The sequence below is a fragment of the Galeopterus variegatus genome, unplaced genomic scaffold, assembly GCF_000696425.1.
Source record: "Galeopterus variegatus unplaced genomic scaffold, G_variegatus-3.0.2 Scaffold3938, whole genome shotgun sequence".
In the NCBI taxonomy this organism is placed as follows: domain Eukaryota; kingdom Metazoa; phylum Chordata; class Mammalia; order Dermoptera; family Cynocephalidae; genus Galeopterus; species Galeopterus variegatus.
Window position 1 is genome coordinate 149,806 of NW_007730049.1, and position 12,114 is coordinate 161,919.

The following is a 12,114-nucleotide window of genomic DNA, read 5'->3' on the forward strand; positions in this document are numbered from 1 at the left end:
GGGGCCTTGGTGTTATCAGCACCTCACTCTACCGAGTGAGCCACGGGCCGGCCCGTATTATTGAGTTTTAATTGGGTCTTTTTGTTTGTTTGTTTTTTGAATATTTTACTTCTGCAGTTAATTGAATCCATGGATGTGGAACCCGTGGATACAGAGGGCTGAATGTATAAATATGTCCCATGCAGTATTTGGGACTTGCTTGTACTAAAAATTATTCTCTGTTTGACAGAAGTCTCCAGATATTGTTTTTTTGTCTTGATCATTTTTTGCCCTTAGCTGTCAAGACACTTAGTTGCAAATGGGCCCAGCTACAACGGTATTGCTATGGAGTAAGAAAGCACAGGTTTTGGTGGAAAATTTGAAGGCCCCACTGTGTGCATACGTGTATGTGTGGCGTGTGTATTTATTTTTTAAAAATGTTTCATGTTCAGTGAAGAAACTTTTGAAAATCCAGATTAAGTCAAGTTGGAAGTAAACACTCTCCTAGTCTCAGTATTACAAACGTTTCTGGGCATGTCCTTCCTGTGACTCCTTTCGGTGACTCCCACGGCTGGGCCCAGCTCCAGCAATGTGTGCCTGCAGCCTGGAGTTAGCGGTGGAGAATCGCCAGTGGCCAGCCCATGGGAAGGACTGTACCCAGAGCCCTTGAAAGAGCAGCCTGTGAGCCAGGGATGGGCGAGGTCAGCACAGCTAGAAGGCAGACACGAGGGAGAACTTTCTGCCCAGCAAGACTCTGAGGCCCTGGAGCCTGGGGAGGGACTGGGGGAGCAGAGCTGTGGCTCAGCAGCCTCTCGATCCCTCCCAACCACAATGGTCCCTGACCCATGGCTCTGGTCCCAACAGGTACCACATGGCTTACCTCACTGATGGTGCCTGGAGCCCAGTGAGGCCATCAGTTTTCTTCACCACCAAGATGGACGGAACCCTGGACATCTGGGACTTTGTGTTCAAGCAGTGTGACCCCGCCCTCAGCCTGAAGGTCACGTGCACCCCCCTTCCTAGGCATCCAGGCCCTCAAGTTAGCTGGGCCCTTCTGTGAGTGTGGTGTGGTGCAAGCATGTGGGTGGCCAGGTATCTGTTTGTGTTGGGGGGGCCTATCTGGGGAAGTCACAGGCTGGCTGAGGGCAACTCTTCCTCAGGAGTGTGTGCTCCTACAAAGGTTAAGGGGCCTGGGGACTTGGAACCCTGGTGGCATGGCAAAATCACCTGGGGGAAATTAAATAAGAAAAAAAAGCAGATGCCTCTCCTCCCCTCCCCCCAGTCCTATTCTTTCAGGACACCTGCCTGGATGTGGGCTCCTGGCAGCAGCTCCTTAAAGCCTGAGCTAATGTCATATTAGCATAGCTAGAGCCAAGCCCCACTGGCAGGGGCTATGGAAGGACGTGGGGTTTGGGGAACTGCAGGATGAACGTGGGGCTGGACTGAAGGGCTGGGGTGGGGTGGGGTGGGAGATGAGGCTGGGAGGCTAAGGGTCCTGGCAGCCCATCTCCAAGTTTGAACTTCATCCTGTGGGTGAGGGGTGTGTCACCGAGGGTGTTTGAACAGGACCGAGGGGCTAAGCCTCCCCAGGGCCAGTTAATCAGACAGAGGTAACTTTGCTCCTCTCTCCTCTCCCACCTGGGTCTGCCTGGCCCCTCCAACAGGTGTGTGACGAGGCTCTCTTCTGCCTCCGGGTGCAGGACAATGGCTGTCTCATCGCCTGTGGCTCCCAGCTGGGGACAACCACCCTGCTGGAGGTCTCACACGGGCTGTCCACCCTCCAGAGAAATGAGAAGAACATAGCTTCTTCCGTAAGTGCTGATGCCGGGGCAAGCCCCAGCTCCAGCACGTCTCCACCTGGCCCCATGGCAGAGCAGAAAAGAAAGGGCAGAGAAAAAGATATGTCCCCTCCCTCCACCTCTTGAGAAGGGGGTGCACATTTAGGGGAGGCAATGTGGTGTCCTGAAGGAGCTGTGTGGACAGGTGTTATTAGTGTGGAGATCTGCCCTCGCTCAACCTCACCGTAGCTGAGTGACCCTGGGCAAGTCACGGTACCTCTCCAGGCCGCAGTTTTTCAGATGCATATCAAACTGACTTGATCAATTGGTCTAGTTTTGAGCAATACATATATTTTTGCAGCAGAACCTTTCCCCTGAAGACTTGGCAGAATGCTAGTAGAAAAGACACATGGAAGGGGACTGGCCCTGGGAGAGGGGGATCTGTTCCTACACCCCCTCCCCAGCGGGCGGCCCTGGCGGCAGCTCCCCAGAACCACGGGGCACACTGTGGGATTGAAAACTCCTAATGCTGAGGCCAGGAGAGGCTCCTGGCTCGGCTGAGACTAGAGTCTCCCCAGTGATCTGTCCTCTGTTGGGCCCAGGGCTGCCACATTGCATAAAACACCAAGGGGACCCCTGTCGTCTATGTACTTGGTGCCCTTTGGAACCAAACACCTTGACGTTCCTGCTCCAGCCTCTGACCCCAATATTCAGCCCTCCTTTCTGGACACCAGCCCTGTGCACAGACCTCTGTGGGGAGGGGATGGCTTTGAGTAGATCCAGGAGAACTGGACCCTGTGCTGGGGTCGCCAGCTGCCCGTCCCCTTCCCAATGGCCTCTCTGTCCCTGTGCGCCCAGATATTTGAGCGAGAGACCCGGCGGGAGAAGATCCTGGAGGCGAGACACCGAGAGATGCGGCTGAAGGAAAAAGGCAAGGCGGAGGGCAAGGACGACGACCAGAAGGACGAGGAGCTGGCCGTAAACCTGGACCAGCTGGTCGGCAAGGCCGAGGAGGAGTTCTTTGACATCATCTTCACGGAGTTGAAAAAGAAAGAGGCGGACGCCATGAAGAAGCAGCCGAAGCCGGTAGGGCCCCAGCAGGGCATGCATGGGAGCCGTGGCACCTGGGTTCTGCTTGTGGCCTCCTGGGTGACCTCAAGCAAGCAGCCTTCACGGCTGGGCCTTGTCCCTGCAGCAAGTGGGAGGAACCGCTCCCTTCCTCCTGAGGAATCCTGTCTGCAGCCGGGCGGCAGGCTCCTGGAGGGCAGGGGCCACGCTCCACACCTCCTGGCACCGTCCCCTCCCCTCCATGGCAGGCACATCCTGACTGTGCTTGTGGATGGACTGAATGAGGGTCCTGGGGGTAGGTGAGCAGTCAGAGAAGAGTGAGCCTCCAGGCCCGTGGAGGAAAGAGCTGTGCCACCTGCAGTGTGTGTGTCTTTCTGGCTTCCCCAAGCCTGGTGTCGCGAGTGTGATCTGTGATTGTCTCACCTGCCCGCGGCCCCAGCACTACAGCAGCTTCTAGCCGTACGGCCAGGGCTAGTCCTTTCACCTCTTGGTTTCTTCATTTCCACCTGGAAAATGAGGAAATTGAGCTATAAAGGTGGTGTCTCGTCACCTTCCGGGCTCTCTTCTGTACCAGGGGACAGAGGGGAAAAAAACGACATTGTCCATCTGGGTCATTGCCTTTAGGGAGTCACAGCTCAGATTCCAAGATGTGAAAGAGCCAAAGAACAGCATGGAAGGGGGAGGACAAGGGACCGTATGCCAGTGTCTGCCCTTGTAAGCAAGACTGGCTACAAAATTTGGGGTGGGGGCAGAGCAAAATGAAAATGTGGGGCCCCTTGTTTGAAAAGTATTAAAATTTCCAGACATGGGGCTGGCTGGTGAGCTCAGTGGTTAGGGCGTGGTGCTGATAACACCCAGGTCCAGGGTTTGATCCCTGTACCAGCCACCAAAAAAAAAAATTCAAGATGGTGACAGCACAGCATTAAGCCAGGCACAGGCCCTGCTGAGCACGTGAAGCTGGCCCTGCTTGTAAGAAGAGCTGCCTGGCAAGTTCTAGGGCATGGATGGAGTGGATGGGGTGACGGAAGGTGGTGAGCACACAGGGCCCACCCGTGACTTCACCGTCTTCTGCCTCCTTCCCTGCATCTAAGGAAAGGGTGTGATTTCTGCTGGTGCGTTTAGCATTTGGAAGTACTTGGATATGCACCTCTTTATTCTCGCACTTCCTGTGTGATTAGAGGTGGGACAGGGGGCTCCCTGCATCTATGGCAGAGGCGAGACTAGAGTCCTGGCTTTCAGATCCATGGCCCAGGGCTCCTGCCACCCATACCTCGGGGCCTATCCGGTCCTCCAGAAGGCAAAAATGACAGTGGCCACCTTTTATGGTGCAATGTGGCTCCCAGGCACCAGGCTTGGTGCCGTATGTCCCAAAATGTGCTCCTCACAACAGCTTGAACATTCCAGATGAAGAAGCTGAGCCTCAGAAGGAGTTAAGCTTCACAGATGCTTAGCCTGTTATTTCTAATCCTAGCCACAGCCCTGCAGGGCATTATGTCCACTTGACAGGGAAGGGTGCCGAGGAGACTCAGCAGGAGCTAGCCCGAGGTCCGCAAGTGGCGGAAGCAGGACTTGGACCTGAGTCTGTCAGATGCCCGCGCCCTGCCCACCTTCCACACCCAGTGGCCTCGAGCACCCATTAGGCCCTCGCCAGCCACGGAGCTGGCACCACAGTCTCCAGAGCGCTCAACAATCCAGGCTCAGCCGATTGGCTGCTTTTGGCCTCATGGAGTTAACAATCCAGGGGAGGGGGAAGCCTGGCCCCCCAGCAACAGTTCTGTGCTGTTTTTCTTTTGCAGAAGCAACCACTGCAAAGTTTGGAGGGAGAAGAGGAGGAGGAGGAGGAGGAGGGAGAAAATGCAGGGGAGGAAGAAGGGGGCGAAGAGGAGGTGCCAGCCTAGAAGGTCGCCCTTCCACTACTGCGTGGGGCCTGTGTGTGCCTTCCATTCCTACGTCTTGGGGCTGCCCTGGTCTTACAAGTGGGGAGCCGAGCTTCTCCCTTAAAGCGTCACAGCGTAGGGGGGAGCGTCAGGTCTCTGGCCATCCCCCACCCCCAACAAATCAATGGCCCACACTGACTCACTGGAGTCGAGTCCTGAGCAGCCCCTTGGAGGGGGCAGGGGCAGGGCTCGTCCCCGAGCTCACGCCTCGCTTGTCTTAGCCACCATGAGCACCCCCCGAGGCCAGCTCCACCTTAGGGCTCTTGCAGCCTCTGGCCTGGCCCTGGATGATCCGTTGGATTCAGCTGCTCCTGGGCTTCTCCGACCATCACCGTCCCTGCAAGCTTGCAAAGCCTCATCTGGGCTTGCCACAGCCATGGTGGGGCCTCAGAGAGACCTGGGGAGGGGGAAAGGGCTTCTCCTTCCCTGTTATCAACCTTCCTCATCCACCTACAAGTCGGGAACAGAAAGTCTGTCCACTTCTAAGATGCCCGTCCGAGCTGCTCCCTGGCACGTGTACACACGGCCTCGTCGGAGGCCTCCGTTGTGGCGGAGGGTAGGTGGACGCCGTGAGCTGGCTTATTCTGGGACACTCGATGCTTGCTTTCATCTTCTTATAAAATTAAACTGCTAATGACGATTCCAACAGTTGGTCCTCACTGCGCGTCCTGCGCTGAGAGACTTGCACACCATCCTCGCGGTTCTTTCGTGGAGCCCCTGGAAGCTCTGTGCTCTGCTTGCCCTTATACCACGGAGGAGGAAATGGAGGTTCGGGAAAGGTGCAGGGCTTTGCCCAAGTCACAGAGCTAGGGAGGGGACAGAGTGGGGACAGAAGCCCAGGCAGCCGACTCCCGACCCTGCACGGCAATCAACCATGGGCCCGGCGCTGTGCAGGGCCTGCGGGGGCTCTGAGGTGGGCGGTGAGCTGCCACAGGGGTCCCCTGAGACCACAGCTCCACAGAGCAGTCAGTGATCATTACCAGAAAGGTCGGTAGGGTAAGAGGTCACCTCAGAGCCAACTCTGCACCAGGAGAAGTCCCCTGACCACCATTCCTTCTGTGCATGTCAGCTGACCTTGGCAGGGATCCAAAGCGCCCTTTAAAAATGCTTGTGTTGGGGGCCGGCCCGGTGGCGCACTGCTACAGTGCGCCGCTTGGGAAGTGTGGTGGCGCTCCCGCCGAGGGTTCGGATCCCACATACGGACCGGCCGCTCACTGGCTGAGCAAGGTGTGGGTGCAACACCGAGGGTTGCGATCCCGATGCCGGTCCTGGTCCGGTACGGGCACGACACTGAGGGTTGCAATCCGTTTCCGGTCACGAAAAAAGACAAAAGGGGAAAAAAATAATAATAAATAAAATAAAAAATAAAAATGCTTGTGTTAAGAATCTAATTAAGGAATGCGACACTGAGGGTTGCAATCCGTTTCCGGTCACGAAAAAAGACAAAAGGGGAAAAAATAATAATAAATAAAATAAAAAATAAAAATGCTTGTGTTAAGAATCTAATTAAGGAAGGACCCAGGACCAGCTGCTCCTTGTGCCCAAAGAAAAAAATAACAAGTTGCAATGTTTTTTGAATTGCTATGTGGCTAGACCTTGATAAACGCAATAATCTCAGGTCACATTTATTTAGTGCTTGGTCTTTGTGAGAGCCCCAGGACTGATTTCAGCATCCTCAACCCCCCATCACAGATGTGGCAGGCGAGACACAGAGAGGGAACATCTGCTGAGTCTGATGGGAGCAGGTGGCAGAGCTGAGACTCCAGCCCAGAGTCCTGGCCCCAGAGCTTGCGCTATTCACACCACACTCCCAGGTCCCCCGGTAAGAGGGTAAGAGGAGTGGGCTTGACCAGGTTTCCACTCCCTGCCCAGCACTGCCATCTAGGTTCAGGCAGAGGGAGCCACGAGGGCACAGCAGGCTCCTCTCTGTGCGAGGACACAGGGAGCCCCTGTGCTGCCCTAAGGGACTCCCTACTCAGAGCAGTGATTCTCTACTGAGTGATTTTGCCACCCCCAATAGAAACATTTGGCAACATCTGGGGACATTTTGGATTAACACAACTGGTAAGGAGAATGCAGGGGTAGAGGACAGGGACGCTGCTCAGCATCCCACAATGCACAGAACAGCCTCCACCACAAAGAATGATCCTGTCCAGAATGTCAATAGAGTCACAGTGGAGAAATCCAAACTTAGAAAAGTCCATCCAAATGAGGTGGCCCGGGAGTAAGTCCAAGCTCTGTGTTGTGTCAACCTGGACACGCCAATGGACCCCCGGTGAGAGGCTGGCACCATGAGCTCCAAAGCAGGAGAACGTCCTTTTGCTGTACTAGAATTTTGGCCTTTGGCTTGCGTGTGCAAAAAGAGGCCACCTGCTGGGGTCTGCAGACCCTTCACTCTGGGTACAGAGAGCGCCACTGTACAGGGATGGCATTCGAGGAATGTGCCGTGGGAGGAGAGAGGAAAGCCCTCAGATAGTTCCAGGCAAAGTGCAGCATGACCTCTGTGGATGTGGTGCCTGTCGTGGCTGACCTCACGGTGGTGACCTTCACTGGTGTCACTCACCAGCCTCAACAGGAACCTGTCTCTTATTCCCTTCCAAAGGAAGCAAGACAAAACCACGATGCATCATCAGGGAGCCAGAGGCCACTGGAAAAACCCAGCCCCGTGGGTGTGGAATGTGGACTGTGGAATGCCTGGGGGTGGGACACATCCGAGCAGGGTTGGAAAGTGGCAGGAGCAGCGGCCGGACTCAAGTGTCCACAGCACAGTTATGTCCCTCCTGTCCGTGCCCACCTGGGGGGAGGGTGTGCTTCTTTGACCTTTCCTTCTCAGCTGACTTGATTAATAAATGTGCCACTTAACCAATGATGCTTCAGCTGCAGCTGTGACAGCCCAGTGGTTACTGGGAGGATCACTGTCCACCGTTCCCTTCCAGGTGGCACCTGGGGACTGTGGGCCCCAGGGCAGGACCCTGAGGAAGGACCTGCTTGCCCTTTGCCAGTAACAAAATAAAGTACTCCCCAGGGTCCAGAGGTCCCTGAGATGTTATTGACCCCCAAGCGGGAGGCAAAGGTGACTGACTGTCGATGACCTACCAGGGTCAGCTCGGCATCCCAAGACCCAAGAGCTAGCACCTCAGAGCGCTGAGGACCTTGAGATGGGAATGCAGATGGAAGCAATGTTTCCTGGAGCTGCAGGCCGGGAAGTGTGAGCCCAGCCCCGGGGCTCGCCATCTGGATAACTCGCCTTCACTCAGCTCTGTGCCAGGAATGGCCACAGAGCCTCAAACGCACCAGATGCAGGTCCCCTCTGCTGGAGCTTGTCCGCTTGTGGGAAACACAGAAAGCTAACGCATACACAGACACCTGTGGAATGACGGTTGTGCAAAGAGACATTTTAAGGAAGAGTATGGGGTGCTATGAAAGAAATAATGGGGGAACTAACTTAGACTCTAGAGGGAAGGAAGCTGTCAGGGGAGCCTCCATGAGAAAGTGACAATGAAGCAGAGACCCTAAGAAAGACCATGAGGCAGGCAGATGGTGTGTGAGCATACGTGTGGGCACGCGTCTGCATTGTGTGTGAGCATGTGTGTGCACATGTGATTATATGGATGTCTATTGTGGTGCGTGAGCACATGTGTGCACATGTAATTATGTGGATGTCTGTACTGTGGTGTGTGAGCACATGTGTACATGTGTGTTTATGTGGATGTCTGTACTGTGGTGCATGAACACACGTGTGATTATATGTATGTCTGTACTGTGGTGTGTGTGCACGTGATTATGTGGATGTCTGTACTGTGGTGTGAGCACATGTGTGCGCACATTTGACCGTGGATTCTGTACTGTGGTGATGAGAGCACACGTATGTGCATGTGTGATTGCGTGGATGTCTGTACTGTGGTGCATGAACACACGTGTGATTATATGTATGTCTGTACTGTGGTGTGTGTGCACGTGATTATGTGGATGTCTGTACTGTGGTGTGTGAGCACGTGTACATGTGTGTTTATGTGGATGTCTGTACTGTGGTGCATGAACACGTGTGATTATATGTATGTCTGTACTGTGGTGTGTGTGCACGTGATTATGTGGATGTCTGTACTGTGGTGCATGAACACGTGTGATTATATGTATGTCTGTACTGTGGTGTGTGTGCACGTGATTATGTGGATGTCTGTACTGTGGTGTGAGCACATGTGTGCGCACATTTGACCGTGGATTCTGTACTGTGGTGATGAGAGCACACGTATGTGCATGTGTGATTGCGTGGATGTCTGTACTGTGGTGCATGAGCACATGTGTGTACATGTGTGATCATGTGTGTGTCTGTACTGTGGTGCGTGCGCACGTGTGTGCACATGTGATTATGTAAATGTCTGTACTGTGGTGTGAATACATGTGTGTGCACGTGTGATTATGTGGATGTCTGTACTGTGGTGTGTGTGCACGTGTGATTATGTCGATGTCTTATTGTGGTGAGTGAGCACACTGTGTGTACATGTGACTATGTGGATTTCTGTATGGAGGGGGCGCTCCGGGCAGGGGAGGTGGCAGGCACAATGCCCAAGGAGAGAAGAGGCTGGTGCTGCTCTGTTGGACCAACAGGGAGAGGTCAGCGTGGCTGAAGTGCAGCAAGAGAGGGCTAGAGCCAGGGAATGAGCCTGGAGAGCACACTGGAGTTGGTGGGGTGGGCTGTGAAGGTGCCTTAAAGGACTTTGATCACCAGTAATGAAGGCTGTCCTTACTGGTGACCACACAACGTCCTCCCAATCAGCCCCCGGCTGCCTCCCTCGAGGCCTTCCCCTGTGAGCAGGTGCACGATCAAGCCACTCCCTTACTCCCCAGTGATCTTAGGAGAAAGGTCAAAGTCCTTTCTGATGGCCACCCAAGACAGCCTTCAAACAGGTGACAAGTCCTAGCTTAGCAGGAGGAGCTACTAGAAGTGTGAATGGGTTTCTCAGGGTCCCTTCAGCATCTGAACCCCAAACCTAGAAGGGGATGCTGGGCTTCTTAAGAGAAAAATCCTCAATAAATGCTTTGTTTTCCCAATAACTCTCTTCATTTCACCTCCCAAACTCTAACTTGGAGGAGTCAAACCTATGAGTAGCCATGGCCAGCTCATGAGCAGGTCGGACTTTGGTCTCTTAGGCCCTAGAGGCTCAAAGGGTTTCAGAAAGTGCTCAAGCTCATTGAAACCAGTGGTTTCCAACTGCAGGTGGGTTTGGGGAGAGGTGGAGAATGTCATATATCTCTGATTGAAAATACTTTTGTGATATGGAAAAGGTCACTGATGTTATTAACACTCTGTGTGGCAGCAGGGCCTTTTCATTAGCTAAGGGAGGTTTTGCCCCATGGAAGGCCTGCCTCAGGTACATGAAGATTTCAATGAGCACAGAAAGGCCTGAACCCAAGTAGGTTTTTAGTAACCTTTGATATATGTGGTTTAACCAGCACCAGCAGTTCTTCAACCTCCCTGAGTCTAAGGATCCTGGTAGGTAAAAGGGATTCTCTTGGAGATTGAATGTGACAAGGCCGATCCAGCACCTGGCGTGGCCTCTGGCAGGTCATGGGTGTTCACTAAACTGTGGTTTCCAAGGCTGAGAAAGAATGGTGGTGATGAAACCAGAGCCTGTAAATGGCACGACCGATGACGTGCCAGCTATTTGCGGGGATCTTAGATGTCTTCATGTGGGTCTAAATTGAATGCTGTTGCATGTGTAACCAGGTTTGCCCGAGTAGATTCCTTGCCCGTTCATTGACTAAAGTCTCACTGGGCACTGTACTGGAAATGGCAAGACACAGCTTCAGGTGTGGCTGGATCCAGCAGCTCCAATGACGTCATTCAATTTGTCTCTGCAAAGCTTCTTTCTTTACCTTGGTCTCACACTCTCCTGCTACAGTACAGTTCCTTGCATTGGATAGGGGGAGGGATTGGGCATGATGCCAGGCTCCCCTGGGCTTAGTCATCTCAACCAGTAATCCCAAAGGTAGGAGAAAGCTCCCCTCTCCCAGAGTAACAAATCCCAGGGAAAGGCCCTCATTGGCTCAGTTCGAGTCATAGCCCACGCTCTTGGACCAATCACTGTGCCCAAGGCCAAGCCTAGACTGCATGCCCTCTGCCATGGCCAGAGACAGGATAGGGTGCTGTGATGGGCTCCAGCAGAACCACAGGGACCAGGGGAGAGGTAGTTTCCCAAAGGAAGGGATAGGGGACATGTAAGATGACTTTTGAAGGAGTTAGCCAGACAAGTAAGTGGAAGATGGGCCCACCGGGACAGAGTGGCAGGAACACAGCCCAGGGACGAGAGAAGGGAGCTGCTTGGCCAGAGGATTGCATGTGGCTGAGCAGGGCCAGAGCAGGGGTGGGAGGAGGGGATGAGCCAAAGATGGAGCAGACTCCAGACTATAGGGCCGGCTCCATACAGAAGGCAGTGGGGAGCCATGGCAGGATTTCTAGCAATATGGTGACACGGATCTGTCTTTTAGGATGGTGAGGGTGTGGAAAGTGGATAGGAAGGGAGCAAAACTGGAAGTGAAGAGACTGGGCAGGATGCTGTGGTCATCCAGATGAGAAACTGTGGCATCCCAGTCTGTGGACAGTGGCGGTGGGGATGGAGAGGAGGGACAGAGGCAGCGGGGTAGGAGGAGTGGTTCCAGGACAGGATCAGTGCGTAGAGTGTGTATCGAGCCCTGACCAAGCGCCTGGGTCTCTGCCCTCACGGAGCTTATTCTGACGGCTCTGTAAGAGTTTTGTGGACAAGGAGAGGAGGGGTCTGATGTGGAGGAGGAAGAAGAATTTGATGGCCGTACGATGGAAAGGGTTTACCATCAGAAGGACTAGCATGAGCAAGGAAGGAAGGACCCAGCACTAGTGTGTGTTTGGGAACAGACAAGCGGTCACGATGAGTGGGAACCTAAGTCCCCAGAGCAGAATGCTGCTCAGTGAGGCGTGGCAGGAGGCTGCAAGCAGGTGTGGAGCATGAGAGATCTGCCTTTACTTCTGCACTAGAGCTGCACCTTGCAAAAATAGGGCAGATCCAGCAGGCAGAGACCTGGGCAGGGAGCACAGCAAGAGACCACGACATTGTCCAGGCGAGAAGGGTCAAAGCTGGCGCCCAGGAGGTGACCAGGAGACAACGAAAAGCAAGAATACTTGTGAGACAGAATTTACAGGATTAGAATGTAGAAGATGAGGGGAAATAGCAAGTAAAAAAAAAAAATGACAAAGAAACGGGTAACGGATTGGTGGTTTCATTGACAAAAACACATAAGTCAAACTGAAGAAACTGAACATAGATGACTCTGTGATGCGTCTCCGTGTAAGACGGGCTGGGACCTCCTGCTCAGAA

The 12,114-nt window shown here is 53.8% G+C and overlaps 1 protein-coding gene across 1 annotated transcript in view; it reads left to right on the top strand.

The window, feature by feature from the left end:
- Positions 1 to 5,408, top strand: part of DNAI2 (dynein, axonemal, intermediate chain 2) — a 35,619-nt gene extending 30,211 nt beyond the window's left edge. The window contains exons 9-12 of the mRNA XM_008586328.1: positions 844 to 979; positions 1,644 to 1,790; positions 2,616 to 2,843; positions 4,622 to 5,408. Coding sequence (XP_008584550.1) covers positions 844 to 979; positions 1,644 to 1,790; positions 2,616 to 2,843; positions 4,622 to 4,723 — 613 coding nt within the window. The 3' untranslated portion in view covers positions 4,724 to 5,408. The remainder of the gene's footprint in view (positions 1 to 843; positions 980 to 1,643; positions 1,791 to 2,615; positions 2,844 to 4,621) is intronic.
- The last annotated feature ends 6,706 nt before the right edge of the window (positions 5,409 to 12,114 follow it).